Source organism: Nyctereutes procyonoides, unplaced genomic scaffold (genome assembly GCF_905146905.1).
Source record: "Nyctereutes procyonoides isolate TBG_1078 unplaced genomic scaffold, NYPRO_anot_genome, whole genome shotgun sequence".
Lineage (NCBI taxonomy): Eukaryota > Metazoa > Chordata > Mammalia > Carnivora > Canidae > Nyctereutes > Nyctereutes procyonoides.
This window is the reverse complement of record NW_026575126.1, coordinates 5,770,444-5,787,147: the sequence shown is the minus strand read 5'-3', so window position 1 is coordinate 5,787,147 and position 16,704 is coordinate 5,770,444. Positions and strand designations below refer to the sequence as shown.

The window sequence follows — 16,704 nt, the reverse complement described above, 5'->3', positions numbered from 1 at the left end:
ACCTGAGCCAAAGGCAGACACTTAACTGACTGAGCCCCCCAGCAGCCCCCAAAATAATCATTTTAAGATATACTACAGATGGAGTCATGCCACTCACAAAAGCCTCCAATTGTGCTCACCTGATTTGTATGAAAAGCAAAACCTTTCCATTCATTTGGAAGGCACGCATAGCCTGCCTTGCTATTGCCTGACTCTCCCTTCCTATGGTGTCCGTGGTCACGCTGACCTCCTCAGACCAAGCACATCATGCTCTGAGGGACTTTTGCACCTGCCATGCTCTCCACCTGGACTGGCCAGTGCTTTAGCTTCTCTGGGTCTTTGTTCAAGTGCTAGTTTATCATAGAGATTTTCCTTGTTCATCCTATTTAGAACCCCCAAGCTCATGCTATCTGCTCCTTTTCTTGCTTTATTTATTCTGTAGCACTTATTACCGGATGACTCACTACATATTTCCATATTTATTTATTCGTTGCCCATGAGGACAGGGATTTATCAGTGTCCCTACACTATCGTTGAGTGCCGTTAGCCGTGTTTCGGCCTATAGCAGGCAGTCAGTACATACTGTTGAACAGATGATAGAATTAATGGTTTTTTATTTTATTTACATTTTAAAAAAGATTTCATTTATTTATTCATGAGAGACACACAGAAAGAGAGAGAGAGAGAGGCAGAAGCACAGGAGGAGGGAGAAGCAGGCTCCATGCAGGGAGCCCAATGTGGGACTCGATCCCCCGTCTCCAGGATCAGGCCCTGGGCTGAAGGCAGGTGCTAAACCACGGAGCCACCCGGGCTGCCCTGTTTTATTTACATTTTATTTAGTTCTCAAACTGTTATTGTATAGGTAGAACATTTTATTATAATGTGCTTCAAGAATTCTGACGCCCTAAAATCAACCAGGGAATAAATACATTATAAATAAGTGGGCTTTTTTGGAATCTTCTATCCGAATGATGTTAGCATTTCATTGGAGGGCTGAAAAATCATAAAAATAACGGTAAAATTTAACATTTATTAAACACTTAGAGCATTCCACTTAATTTTTATAATATACTCTGTAACGCAGGCATCTGTTTATTACTTCCATTTTAAACACGAAAAGGCAAAAAGAGGGAAAAAATAATTCACCTAATAAATAATTCACACTAAGATACGATAGTCAGTAAACAGCAGAGCTGAATTCAAAGCTAGGTAGACCTTATGATCGTAGCGCTCCTTCCAACTCCCTCCTAGGTATGGCATCTAAATCTGGAAAGAATAATTCCCTTATACTTATGTAAAACTCAGCGCCTGAGATTAACTTCTGCGTACCAGAAAGAGCACCGGACAGAGAGTTAAAAGATGGGAGGTTAAATACCAAATAGTTACGTGACTTTAGATGGTTTATTAACCACTCCGAACTTCAGTCTTTCAGGCTCAAAATAAGTGGCAGAATTAAAAGAATTAAATAAGATAATGTATGTGCAGAAGTTCAGCAAGCTGTACAGTATTTTACAAAGTAATCTGATTTTTAAATAAACTATTCTAATGGGTGTGCGCTGGATATGCGCGCACTGTCTAAATCTATGGTCAAGTGCTTTGGAAGTTTGGATTAAATCATACACAAATTAAGAACTCTAGCTGTTTATCTGGCATCCTGTGAGAACCCAAGGTGCTCATCAAGTAGCAGGCATCACCCAAATGCCTCATGAGCCAAATCTACTGAAATCATGGATAATAAATGCCAACATCACGACGTGCCTCGCCCTGTCCTTTCAGGTGGATGGCTCCTGCTCTCTGCCCTCGTGCTGCGCTTGGCTTCAGCTTGTCCTGCCACATGCGCGGTGTGCACCAGGGATGGAACCCTCTGTCACCAGCTAACCTATATAGTAGGTAATAAAACCAACAACTCTACAAAAGCAGTGTTAAGTGTATCTGGCAAACTCGCTGCCATGGCTTTCGTCGTGCTGAGTGCTTTCTGGGCTCAGCCTGATAGAGGTTTGCTCTCAAAGAGCAAGCCTTTCCCGGCGACTCGATATTTTATTCTCCTGGTTCACCATTATTTTATTCTCCTGGTCATGGTGGTCTCAACCAAAACTACGTCAGGACCTTCAGAGGCAACTGAGATATTTTGCTAGTACGAAAGATCACTACCATTTTATGCAGCTACACAATTTCTTAATAAAAATCAGTTTTATTTTATAAAATAAAAATAAGTTTCTTTTTAATAAAAGAAAAAAAAAGCAGATCACTTTCATTATAATTCTTATTCATAGTTCTGTGCAGTTTTGAATCCGACCACTTGCTGGAAAAAAAAAATATCAATGAATCTGAAACCTGAACTGCAATTGTTCAGCATTAGTAAGATTAAGTGATGTACCAGCAAAACAGATGATTATCAAAGTGCATCTAATTTTGAAAGTCTAGTCTTTTTTTATTGGTGGTAAATGAGCTGTAGAAATGCTAACAAGATCCACTGCCTGTATTCATTACATATTGCTTGCTTAAGTCAACAATTTAATAAGACACCTTATTAACAAATTTGAGGAGAATGTGATTTACATCCCGATATCCAAGGAGAGATAAACAAGCTATAAGCTCTGCCAGTGGAAAATTTTCAGAAACAAGTCGGAGTTAAGATGGAGCGAAAGAAGGTGATTCTCTTCATTTCTAACATCCTATGACTTTATGAAAATTAAGAGATGGGAGTGATCGTCATCCCCGCCAGGAGAGAGACAGCTTCGAGGCTCGCTGGTCGTACCCGGTTTCCAATTAGTACCGAAGACACCTAAACGCTAACCTCCTGGCTCGCTCAACTAGATGTCCTGACTTCACCACCTTCTTACTTTTCCTGATCAGAGGTAGCGACGTCTCTAAGAAACAATCCCGCTCACCCACACGGCTGGGCCTCTCCTCCCTCTCCTCTCCACGACGCCGCATTCGCGAAGTGAATCCAGACACACAGAGAAGCCCATGGATGACTCGCGAGTGACGATCTGTCCCGACCTAGACGAGATGGGCGGCATCGATAGGCTCCCTCGGGGCCGGCAGGTCCCTGGAGAACTGGGGGACCCCTAGAAACACCACTCCCTCAGCCCATATCAAGAAGACAGTATTGAGGGAAACAAAATGCTCAACCGGCCTGAATGAACAGGATTCAAGTAATCAGAGATAAATGCTGTGCAGGAAACCCCCACCATGACTTAAGCTTGCTCGAGCCGTCGGGGGGCGGGGGGGGGGGCAATTCTTCCCGAAGAAGGCACCGTGAAAATCCTTTGTTTTTACATTTTTAAAAATCTCTTTGCTTGAGCGGTGTAGTCTGACTTTCATAAGGGGACTGAGATTTGCTTAGCGCCCCCCCCCCAGGCTGATTGCTCTAATATCAGCCGCAGACCTCCCAGGGACAGTGGACTCTTCCGTCTTCATGACACTGTCACTTGCCGTCAAAACAAGTTTAGCATGATAAAGATGTGTTACAATAACTCCTGATTATAATACATCTTTATTGAGTTAAAACGCTTTGATTTCTAATGACAGAGCGGTGATAGCTCCGAGGTGATTACGGCGAAGGGCTTTCACAGTGGGACGCCCTGACTGCCACCTGTCACCGGGGCTGGACTTCGCTGGAGGGAGCAGGGACTAGAGGGGAGGCCAAGGCGGCCCGGACTGCAGAGCGAGCCCTGGACAGATCCCGGGTCGGCTGGAGAGAATATAGGTCCCTACCAAGGCGCCAGCTTTTAGGCTGGAGCCAAGAAGCAGAAGCGGGGCCTCGTTCTCACTGCCCCCGCCCGTGCCTCTAGGTGAGGGAAGCGGTGACTGACGCCCGGGGTACCTGGACTTGGCTGGTGGCAGCCTGGCCGGGAGGCTCACACACAGGCCCGGGGGGAGGGGGTGTGGGGGTGACTGGGGGGGTCAGTCCTGGCCCTGGCCCAGAGGGCTCGGGGGTCGGGAGGCCTGGGAAGCCACCTGCGAGGAGACCTCAGCAGCGATCGTTCCCCACCGTGGATTCGCTGTCACATGGAAGGGAACAGATGGGTTTATGTTTCTCAAATAAACATGTCACGGAAACCAAGAACACAGAAATCCATCATTCTGATAAAGAGCCGGCCTCCTGAAACCGAGGCGCCGGCATCGTTGCCGCCGTGCTTTCTGCTCTCGGCAGGTGCCCGGGGCCTCTCGCCGCCCCCCCCCCACCGCGTCCCTAACCTCCACTCCAGCCTGTGCCTTTCTTCCCCACAGCGGCCCCGCGAGCACCGGGCTTGAGCGGCGCTGACGGCGACCCGTCCTCCCCGGGGGACACCGAGCGGCCCCTCTGGCCCGACCCCACCCCGAGGCTGCTGGGAGGACATCCTGCACCGCCGCCCCGGCCACCACCCTGACCTGGGCGGTCACCATCCTGGCCACCACCCTGGCCACCACCCCAGCCCTGGCCACCACCCTGGCCACCACCCCAGCCCAGGTCACCATCCCAGCCACTGCCCTGGCCACCGCCCCAGCCACCATGCTCAGGTCCCTGGCCCAGGCCACCACCCCAGCCACCACTCTGGCCACTGCCCTGGCCACCACCCCGGCCCAGGTCACCATCCCGGCCACCGCCCCGGCCACCATGCTTGGGTCCCCAGCCCAGGCCACCACCCCGGTCAGCGCCCCAGCTGCTGTACTTGGGTCTCCGACCCAGGCCACCACCCCAGCCACCACCCCAGCCACCACCCTGGCCACCACCCCAGCCACAGCCCCGGCCGCCCCACTCAGGTCCCCAGCCCAGGCCACTGCCCTGGCCACCACCCTGGCCACTGCCCCAGCCGCCGTGCTCGGGTCCCCGGCCCAGGCCAGGTGCCACCCCGCGCTTCCCAACCTCACCGTGCTGCTGCGGGACACGAGTCCCCGCGTCGCGGGGCAGGACGTGGCCCTGCTGACACTCCTGGGCTTGGCAGGTACGCTGGGCCCCGGCGCGGCCGCCCCCTCCGACGTGGGACATTCAGGGATGCAGCCTCGGCCGGCAGGCGGCTGGGGGAGCACCAGGGCCGGGGTCAGGCTGTGGTGTGAGCGGGCGGACGGGCTGGCCCAGCAGCGGGCTAGGTAGGGGCTTCCTGGTGCAGGGGGGCTGTGGGGCGGGGTGGGGGAACCCCAGGCCTCTATCTGGCTGTGACCACTACTCCTAATTCTGTTACCTTGCTACTTAGACCCCAGTTTTCTTTTTCTTTTTTTTTTTTTAAGATTTAATTTATTTATTCATAAGGGACACAGAGAGAGAGAGAGAGGGGCAGGGAGCCTGAGGCGGGACTTGATCCCGGGACCCCAGCATCACGCCCTGGGCCGCAGGCAGACGTTCAACCGCCGAGCCCCGCAGGCGGCCCTAGTCTCCAGTTTCCTTGCCCGGAATGCAGGCTGCTGCCTACATTTTACCAAGCCTCCATTCGCCACGGAGAACCGGGACCTTCATCATAACACTAGAAATAGGGATTAGAACGTGATGGAAAGACTTGGGGTCCTTCCTCGGGGTACCCACATCTGTGTGCCCCTCTGCAGGACACCAGGAACCAGCGGGCCGCACCAGGCCGGGCCACCTGCTATGGTGCTGGTGCCGCACACTGGTCAGGTGCGTGAGCCCCGCCACCAGGTACCCAGGTTGGGTTTTTTTGTTGTTGTTGTCTCATGAGAGACACAGAGAGAGAGAGAGAGGCAGAGGCACAGGCAGAGGGAGAAGCAGGCCCCATGCAAGGAGCCCGATGTGGGACTCTGGGATCACGCCCTGGGCCAAAGGGAGGCGCTAAACCGCTGAGCCCCCAGGGATCCCAGGTTACCCGGTTTGAATCCCATACCTCCTAGACTGACTAAGAGGAAGATAATCTTCCAGTCTTTAGTTTTCCTGAGGTAGTGTGCACATTTCTAACTACCCATTAGTCATTGTTAACTCTCACTGGATGAATGGTGTAGAGCGACACTTCGCATCACTAGTCAAGACCAAAAATACAAGAGATTTCTTGAGTGATCTACCTGGATGTGTGTTTTTCCCGTCATGCTTGCAGTGCATGGTGAAATCCTTTGTGCTTGTGGGTAACCATGGTGATGAGAGGTGTGTATGTGTGTGTGTGTGTGTGTGTGTGGGGGGGGGGTGCCCCAAAGCTGGAAGACCAGAGGCTTGCAAATGACATCCAGGACTGAACTGATGTATTTTGAATATGTGCTATAAGAAATTATTCCCTAGCAGGTTTCCAGTGAGACCTGAACATCAGATTTTTAACTCCTGACATTTAACACTTTTAAGCAGGATAGATGGAGAGTGGCGTCAGGTCTAAACAATGGAACTACCACCGGCAGTAATCAGATTCAGCTGGAAATGAATCTAAATCCTTCCAGAAAGATGAATTGTTTTTTAAAAAAAACAAAAAACAAACAAACAAAAAAAAACAAACCTGTGTAACCATGTCAGGAATTGAATGTTTTTTTTTTGTTTGTTTGTTTGTTTTAGGAATTTTATGTGTTAAGGAATAATTTACCATCAAAGACAAAAGCAGTAGGGCAGGGAGTTTTACCTCCCAAGTGCTGGGGTACGGGAACTCCAACACTAGTTCTGGGGAGTAATTAATAGGTGGGTCCAATGGAAACACACGCAGACGCCCGTGTAAACAACATGTTGCAGGGTTCAAATAGATCTGGGTAACGCTGGATTGAACAAAGCAAAATAGGCTTCTTTACTACAGCATTTTTCTCTCTGCCTTTCAGTTTCTAATGAGCATTATGAATCCTTACGAGGAAGATACAATGTGGAGCATTTCTCCAATCCATTTAACCATTAGCTGTGTTTTTTTTTTTTTTTCCGCAGAGGATTTCGTTAAATCTGCGTTTTTGTAGGGCATCATTTTGGAAATATTACAATAGACTAATTTTCAGTATCTTCTGGGTATTTTTAATATCTATTCTCAGAAAAAAAAATTACTGCCAACTTACATTAGTGTAGAGATAAGCATAAATTCTGGAAGATTCGAAGGTTTTGTCGATAATAGGAAGCTTATTGTGCGGGGACAAATCCTGATAAGTTAAAAGTATGATTATACACACGTTAGGTTATAATGTGTGAAAGTATCATAATGTATCTTTCATCGAGTGATTGTCAAGGATGCTGTTTTTAGGAAGAATTTGTCTTTGAAAAACTCTGATTTTATACAATTTATTCTATTATGATTCTACTACCCCCCTGAAGTAGAAGTGTAGCCAATCATCTCTCCCTGTAGACGGTGGGGGAAAGACTTAGAACGATAATTTGACCCCTGATTTTCTTTCCTTCTTTGGCTATAGATGAATCACCACACAATTTCAGGGACTATAAATAACCTTATTCAGGGAATTTAAAACTAATAAGTGGTTATTTGTCATCAGACGCTGACATCTTAAAGCCTCCTATTCTGTGAATTGGTGGATGGATGAAAGGAGAAAGATTTCACGACGCCGTAACATTTCCAATGAGGACTTATCATTAAATTCGCTTTTGGTTGTTGCTGTTGTTGTTTTTTCCAACTCGGAAAGATGGTTAGAACACTTTTTAAAAATAGCAACAATGCCCATGGCAGCGAAAATTCAACCGTCTTCTTAATAGCACGTTCAGCCTGCCTACAAGCTTCATTTGCTGCCTTTTGCTCTCTGCACTAATAGGAAGTGACCACACCTGAGTGGTAATGTGATGCAGACAGAGCTCTGGCATCGACAGCAGGAGAGTGAGTGGTTCCTTGCCGTTTGGACACAATTAGGAAACTTTCCCCTATAATCATATTATGCTTACTCTCATTTCAATGGCTGATGCACGTGTTTAAGAAACTGTGGGTCTTTCTTTCCTTTATTATTTTGGAGACGTTGTTTTCCTTTATTCTTTTCCTTGATTATTTTGGTTAGTAACTGCATCAGTCATACAAAGTATTCTCTTAATGATTTTATTTTTTGGACTTTTTCCTTCAACCCGCCGCCCCCCCCCAAAAAAAAAACAGCTGAGTCTTCGAGGACCTAAATAGGGCAATATTGAACCGAAACAGCAGCAGCACCAGCAATCATAACCATAAACCATAATCACGATCCACTGAACCTTACTATTATTACTAAAGTGCTGTATCAAATATGTCACATCTATTATTTAATTACGGAGTGGCATTAATCATCCCTGTTTGACCGAGGAAGGAAAAATAAGGCTCAGAGAGGTTAGAAAACATACCCACAAAAAGTGGCACAACAAAGCTTTGAATCCCGAGTTTTCCTACTGCATGTGAGACATACGGAGTGTTTCTAAAATTGTACTATTTTCCTCTGTTTTTAACATTTTAAAGCCAAAAGTCTTCTTTGGAATTACCCGAGCTCTAGGCAATTGAATGTTGGATCTGACTTTTGCTACTACTTTATAAAAATGTTGTGTCTTTAGTAGAGATGAAATTATTTCAAAACGTGACAACACTAAGGAATATATGTTGTCGATAAATTCTAAGACCTCGAGACCTCTTAAACTACCCAAAGGTTGAAGGTTTTTAACCAGAGACAGCTATTCACTTTGGTTAGTCTTCATCTAACATAGAAATGCAGCAATCATGCCCGAACACTTTCTCTTTTCTTTCACGTTCAAATAATATCACGTTTTCATTAAAGTTGTCTGCAAAGGAGGGAAGCAGGCATGGAGCAGTCCATCAAAAGGTCTAAAATGCTGACATCCTCCTCGTTCGCTGTCCTTGTTTCTGGAGTCAGGAAACTGACTTGCCTAAGGTCACGCAGCAATTTATGGTCAGAGCTGGACTTAGCAGACTTGGCTCCTAATTCAGTTGATCCTGATGCCCTGACTTCCCCGTCACCATTTTGGGGATTTGTAGGATTTGACGGCTGCTGAGTGCATTTCATTATTAGAACTCATAAACAGAATCTCTTCTGTTTAAGAACATGCAGTAAACCATTTCTGGAGTGCCTGTGCCAGAGCTGAGGGGACGGGAGGGAGATAGAATTTCGAACAAGACCACAAAGGTCCATTTCCTCACAGTGCTTAGTTCTAGCAGGTGGGGACAGTGAGCAAGCAGGCGAGCAAGTGACCACAGTAATTCTATACTGTTACAAGTCCTAAGAAAAGAGGAAATCTCTGTGACAGAGAGGGAGTTGGGGTAAAACTCAAGAGACATTGGCTTGAGCATCGTGGCAGGTGAGCATGCCGTTCGTCAGCATGGGACACAGTGATGCTGACACAGGTTAGACTCTGCGTGTGGGGTTGAGCAACACTCCCCTTCATAGTTTTATTTGGAGGATGAGCTGTGTATACATAGAACGTGAAAGGACGGTACCAGACAGTCCGAGTTTAGGTGTCAGTCATTATTTCGTGGCAGTTCATAGGAGGGAGCGACCTTTGCAAGATGGAAAAAAAAAACAAAACAGCAAAAGTATCAAGAAATTTAGAGGCCCTTAGTTTTTAGACAATAAATAAATTTCAAAAGAGATAAATTCCAAGCAAGCAGAAATTAGAGAAAGCACCGTACGCATAACGAGGGGCTGCACGAAAGCTTAGGAATAACTTAAGGATAATGAACTGAAGAGTTTGAAGCACAGTGTTTAAATAATGAGAAATGAAAAATGAGGGAAAGGAGGGCGGTCAGGGCCAGATTGCACCGAATCTTGGAGGCGCAGGAGTTTGGGCCTTACGCTAATAGGAAGTCAACGACTTTTTCTGAGACAGGCGGTGGATCTTTAGGGATGATGAAAATATGGCAATAGGAGGAGGTTATGGTATATGGGAATTTCAGGGCATGTATTAAAGGTAGTCTGTTTTTATTCATTATGGGATTAAGAAGGAGGAAATTTGGTTTCTCATGGCAGAACAATGATTTTAATGCAAGAATTATTTTGTCTTGAATCAATCTCAGTCCACAAACAGAAAAAAGAAAAACCCTTTTTTTCCACCAAAGGCATTCCAGATGGTATTTTTCTTAAAATTTTTCATAGCTACAAAGGCAGATCCAAATTAACAAACAGAACAATGTTGATTAAATAGCCTCTGGACGGACGGATAAGTTTTCTACATGGTGATAGACTTCCCACCCATTCTGATGCCCTTTAAATCATTAACCTTGATATTTGTGGTTTTCACATTTGGTGATTTATAGGTTTCTTCCTCTGATGTTATCTTTTAATGGTCTCTCTATTTGTCACAGGAGCTGTTGGTCTCACTTGCCTAGGTTTAGTTGTATTTAACTGGAAACTCCAACAAGGCAAAGCAAATGAACACACATCAGAAAACCTTTGTTGCAGAACCTTCGATGAATCCCTGTGTGCTCATGAGGCAAGAAATTACCACGCTAAGGGATACTGTAACTGCCACTTAGCTCAGGAAAACGAGATAAAGGTCACGTCCATTGTGGGGTCCAGAAAGGAAATGCCACTCTTACAGGAAAACAGCCATCAAGCAGCCCTGGCCTCTGAGTCCACAGCCCTTGACGGATCATTTAGAAACCTGAAAGGGAAAGACCATGGGGCGGACAGCACTTTCTTCTGCTTTGGTGGCAGACTGCTGCAGTCAGGACGTTCAGAGCCTCCTGGGAATATGGCAGCTTTTAATGAAGCAGGCTTCCTTACAAGGTATCCAGAGAGAGTTAAAAAGCTAAGGAATCATGAGCCTGGGGAAGTCCAACAGCCAACTGTGCCACAGCATGTAACAAGAACAATAGGTGAGTTGTCTTGTTTTAGAAAATCCCACCCTGTGTAAATTCCTCTGAAAGAGGTAATCTCCTTTAATTTTCCCAACAGCGGCATGCTATAAAAATCACTGGGTAGCACCCAGTCTATCCTTCTAAGGACTTTAGACCCGGGTGTGTGTGTGCATATGCGTGTGTGTTTGGGGTAAGGCGTCCATGAGGACTCACCCCCTACCCTCAGGAGCTGAGGGTAAGTATATCTTATGCCTGTTGGAAAGTGAATCTTTGTGACCCAATGCCTAACAGGTGTTTTTTTTTTTTTTTGAAAAGAAGACTTTTAAATAGCACTAAGCTGTTAAGATTTATGGGAGGCTGAGTATCAGCTTCTATTCCAACATCCTTCGAGCTCTAATGCCAATTCTGCAGTAAGCAACCTTCTCAGAGCATGGCATGTTAGAAGAATGGGCCTTCTAGTGCTGGTGATTCATTTCAGGAATGATGTCAAGACACACACTTTGCTTGCTGAGCTGTCAGGGATGATAACTTCCCAGTCCAAGGAAAGTCAGGACTTAATTCATCGTCCCATGTTGGGAGCCAAGTGAATCTGGCCGTGACATCTACCCACTGTACCTGGGCAATGTCAATATTTAGGTGGAGGCAATGAATTAAATGTCTTCCTTTTCCTTCCTGAATAGTGAGGTGATGCTTTCAGGCTCAGCAGTGAAAACTTTGACAGCTTCTCTGTAAAGAGGTTCCTGACATTTATTCAAATTGGTTTACAATAAGCAGAGCTTTCTCCTAGAATACGGATGGTGGAGGTGCTACGCCAAGAGATTCTCACCATGGGGATAAGGCCCTTAAGATAGATTTGGGGATGATTGGAAAAGAATGAAACTGTGTGTTATGTCACATGTGGCATAAGGCAGGATGTGAATATATTCCATTGCATTCCACAGACTCTGGTTCTTACTAGTTTCTGGGGACTGATGATTTGACTCAAGAGAGGAATAGCCAAGAAAATAAAAAAATCTACCATAGAAACCAGATCAGACTGGCTTTATTTGAGAAAGGAAGAAGCACTTACCCTTCCAATGGAGCCACACCTCAGGCAGATGTTTACCTTTGTCCAATGCCTTAACTTTTCTGTGGGAAACTCTTACACTGAAGGGAATGTTGTCTTTTCACGATTTAAAACTCAGTCTCTACATATTCACACAGAGAATACATTTGTTTGTCAAATCAATATATATACTTTTCAGAAAGATTTGAAATTGTGCTCCATGCCAGGCCTTGTCCTGGAGATGAAGAGGACAGGTGTTTGAGGAGAAAACAATAAGGCCACATCTGCTCTAGAACACTAAGAGGCACTGTTACTCTGGTTATGTCTTCAAACATGGAAATGCAGAATCCCAGTATTTCAGGAGGAGGGGAGGCTTTAGAGACAATCTAGTTCAATAGTTCTGAATATTTATCTTTGAGTCACAGAACTCTCTTAGAATCTGAGAAAGGCTAACATTCTTTCCCCAGAATAATTTAATAGCCGCATAAAATTCCCATCTAAGTCTTATCTCTTGATACCCATTGGGTAAGTAGCTTCTCCAAGGTCCCCCAGAAAGTTAAAGGCAAATCTTAGCATTAGATGGTAGTGTGAAGCTGAGCTTGCTCTTCCTTTCTGTCTCAGAAATACTCCTTTCTGTCAACAGAAATACTTATTTCTTCCTCTGGATAAAACAAACAGTGTCAGAAAACAAGAGAAAGGACACTGATAAGACGTAATTTTAAACCTAATTTGCATTGTGCCTAAGAGGATAGGGTTTAGAGTCAGAAAGACCCAAGTCAAGGTCTGCCCGTATCATTAGAGGACATGTGATAGGGGGAAAGCTTTTCACCTCCCTAAGTGGCTTTCCTCATCTGTAAAAGTGATAGGACAACAGGCCTTGTCCAGTGGTCAGATCTCTTGTAAATATTAAATGAGATAACGAAGGTATAGCACTTAACACAGTGCCTGGCTCTTGGTAGATGCTTAATTAATGGTAAAAAAATACTATTATTTTTGCTATTAGTGTTATTTAATAAGTATCATTAATATCATATTAACATGTATCATTTAACATTCACAGAGAGAGAGATTCCTGCAATACAGACCAGGCCATTTTCCAAAATAATCATTCATTCAACAGATATTTAATTAATACTATATTAAATGATGGGAAATAAAACAGGTATAGTTTCTGCTTTCATGAAGCCTATAGTATCACAGAGATTTTTATTTGTTGCTGAGGTTATCCTGTGTTTGAAACCTAAACGCTAACCAATATAGTATCATATTCTTCCTAATATTTAGTTCCAACTGGGAAATTCGTGCAGAAAAAGTTGTGATGGCCATTCGAAGAGAGTTTAGGTATTATTCATATCTAAAGCTAACCTAACCAACAACTAATGTAAAGATGTACAACTATGAATGTTTTTAATTCCAATTCCAATTCTGTAACTTTTAAGTCAGCACCACAACTAATTAGAATGTGGCCGTAAAGAGTAGCTTTGTAAACACACTAAGCTGCGCCAAGTCCTTGGTGGTTTGGTTAAAAATTAGGAAGTACTCAAGAACTGACGTAATCAGAGGACTCATTTCTGTACCTTGCATAAGGTTTTTAAGCATCTGTTTGGTTGGGTAATAAAACTCTGCTCAGTACTAAATTTCTACATTTATTGTTCAGCAGATATCAACGGTGACACATTTAGTAGAAGATATGCAACATCCGCTTCAGCGTTGGCAAGAGAAAGTCTTGAAAAGCATTTAACAAATGAATCATGGCAGCCTCCAATAGAAAAAAAAGACAATGGCTTACAACCTCACAGCCTGAGACATTTTATTACAGGCTCATCATCCAAGCCTTGTGAGCCTGAGGAACGCTGTGTACAAAAGATCTTACAAAAACATAGATCAAAATATGATGATCCTTGTGGACTGTTAAATCGGAGCAGGCCTCGCTATTTTCAGCCAAACAATTCTCTTATCTGTAAATATGTGCCCTGTGATCAATTTCAAGATTATGTGAAAGAAAAGAAGCCAAGTCGTCAAGAACATTCAAAGGCCAAGAAAGAGAAAATCCAAATTAACAGTGCAATAGAAAAATTCCCTATGAGTGAGGACAACTTGGAGCCATCAAGGTTATCTACAAAAATCAAGAGAACATATTCCCCCAAGAGGGTTAGCTTCTGTGATCCTGATTTAGTAGAAAAAAATAGCTTGGTGATGTCATCCAGAACATCAACCCGTTGGAAACAGCAGGAAAATCAAAGCAGCCACCTGACCAATTTGGATCTCAAAAAATGTGGCGATCCTCAGGAGGGAGACAAAGAAGGAAGATGGCTTACTGATCCCCAGATTCTGAAAAAGAAGAGAACCAATCAACGTGATCTCCAAGGGAAAATTAAAAAACAAAATTCAAGGATAAAATTAAATCTACACGGTTTTAGAAAAGTCAAAGTCCATCCAGAAAAATCCTTGCCAGGACTCCAAAAGAAATGCAGACAAGTATTGTTACCGCCTAGTAAATTATCTAAAGCTTCTCAGAGAGAAGCCAATACAAACCATGTGTCCTCTGCAGATTTTCCCCAACGGCCAGAGGGTAACTCTGTCAAACTCACTTCAAAGAGTGTGCCTCTCAGATGTGCTCCAAAGCAGACCTCATATTACCAAGAAAACACTAAAAACATTGCTCTGCTCTGTGCTAATGGCTTACCTGCAGTCAACCAGAGCTCCAGGGAAGGCAACTGTCACCCGACTGGCCTCATTCCTGGTAGCAGTGCACCGACACTGCCTCTGCCCACACCCATCATAGCTGAACACGGACATTCGGCCTCTCAGTTTTCAACTGAGCAAATGGAAGGTGCAACTTCCCTTGCATTGGAGGTGCCTAGGTGTTTACCAGCTACTTGGGAAAATAGAGGCAGTGATGTTTTACCACCCAGCAGTTCCAGGGGGGCTACTGACCAAGGGGCCACAGAGCCCACGAAGCCCATGAAGCCCATGAAGCCCATGGAGCAGGACAAACCAATAACCATTGATCCAAATCAGTTTTCTTTGTCCCTGGGGAATCAAACACAGCTTGCAGTTGGCCACAAGACTGACACCTACAAGGAACACACTTTAGATCAAAACGAAACCTTCAAACATGTAGAACAACATCCTAGGCATGAACAATCTGGAAATGAGGAGGAAACGCTAATGACCAAACGGAAAATATCACGTCAGATTGTAGAGAGTTGTATCGTGGATGAGGGAAATGACGTAGGAACAAAACTTCCTCAAGCAGAAACTTAACGATTCCCTTCTCCTTTGCTCTGAGGCACAAGCCAACCGTGACCTACCACTGATGAAGGCAAATGCTGTTCCATTCCAAAATAGGACAGAGATTCCCAAAGAAATGAGTACTTCTCCTAAGACCCAAGCCATCTGGAATCTAACCGATAGTGGCAAAAAAGAAACTGAGGGCTCGAATGCGTTGCCCAGAGGTGGTGGCAGTGAAACACCATGTATGAGGAAAATATTAGGGAAAGAAGAGAAGAAAGTCCTTGATGAAAACAAGCCAGATTCTAGTACAGTAATGAGAACTGCACAGGTGACCTTAAAAGGCAGCACAAAAGAAATGCAGCAAACTTGGGAAAATGGACAAAGGGAAAAGCATACGTTGTATGATTCAAGCTCTGCTGAGGCCACTATTACAGCTAAGGATTTGGGTATCCCGCGTTCCCCTGGGGCTGAACATAGACCTTCTTGTGATGAAACAGATCTTTGATTTAACAGTACTATGCAAGTTTTGGGCAAATTTCGCAATATGCAACCAGATAAAAGTGGCAGTACGCATAAAGAAGGTGCAGGGACAGTGGAGACGCGTGAACTGCTTTCCTCCTTACTGGAGTTAAAAGACATTAGTTTTGTGACAAAAAATAGGGGGCCTCTAATGCCTAGAAGACTAGATGAAGCTGAAAACGCTGCCCCCCCCCACCTACGCTGTAGCCCCCATCTGCTGATGATGCTAACCCACCACCTTTAGAGACAGAACTCAACTAATAATCGTTTTCTACTGGAGCTTCCTTCGAAAGGACACAGGGGCACCCTCTGGTCTTTACAGGCATCCCAAATGCATTACTTTGGAGGCACATTTCTCAGTAGCTTTTTGTTATCAATGCAATAAAAGTGCATGATGGAATGCGATGGGAAAATCAAAGATGGAGCCGCAAGATGTGTTTGACACAATTAATTGAGTTTGCTTCTCCAAGGAATGAAAAAAAAAAATAGGAAAGTAAAGTTTTGCCCGGTCTTGGAAAAAGAAAGCAAACAATAAAGAAAACGGGGGAAAAAAAAAAAGCCTTAAGCAAATAAAAGATTAAATAAGAAAAAAGTACTTGAACAGATTTGCACTTGATGTTTATTTTATGGAAATTACTACACACATCTCAATTAGTGGTGTTACAATATTGCTTTCTACACAGATGATTATATATTCATATTTGTGCCTGATCTGTTTTCCTAATTATGGTTTGAAAATAAAAATTGAGCTTTGTTTGTTCACTGTCGTCTAGTTGATATGCATATTGGTATATTTCAACCATTTGCAACTGTTCTGTTGACAATTATCTTAGATCTTAAGTAGAGTTTTTTTTTTTTTTTTAAACCTGTTATTTCTCTAGGAGAAAAAAAAATTAAGGATTTCCAGGGGTGGTAGGCAATTTCTGTGAAACCTGTTAAATCCTCTAAATCCACTAGGTGGGGATGTCGGCTTCAATCATTTTAGAAGAACAAATGGGGCTTCAAGATCCACACAATGGATCCCGAACAAAGGGAATTTTAACAAGCTTTACTGACAATCGTTATTAACTTAAGATTTTGAAAACTGGATAACCTTTTAGTGTGTTTAGCTTTCAAGGTTTGATCTCTTGAGTTTAGCCTGTCACTATTGTTTGGTGTGAGTACTCCTCCTTGTGTATTAAACAAGGAATTAAACGTCCTTATAAATACGAGATTTAAAAGCAAGAGTAGAACCAGCATCACTCATTCAAAGCCACGCTTATT

General features: G+C 44.2%; 2 protein-coding genes across 2 annotated transcripts in view; one reads left to right on the top strand and one right to left on the bottom strand.

Annotated features, from left to right (window-relative positions):
• Window positions 1-16,704, bottom strand: part of TNNI3K (TNNI3 interacting kinase) — a 289,215-nt gene that overhangs the window by 61,144 nt on the left and 211,367 nt on the right.
• Window positions 1,707-15,702, top strand: LRRC53 (leucine rich repeat containing 53). The gene is given in 6 exon segments (XM_055341196.1): window positions 1,707-1,974; window positions 4,281-4,910; window positions 10,146-10,658; window positions 13,346-14,949; window positions 14,951-15,628; window positions 15,631-15,702. Coding segments are annotated over 6 exon segments (3,765 nt in total).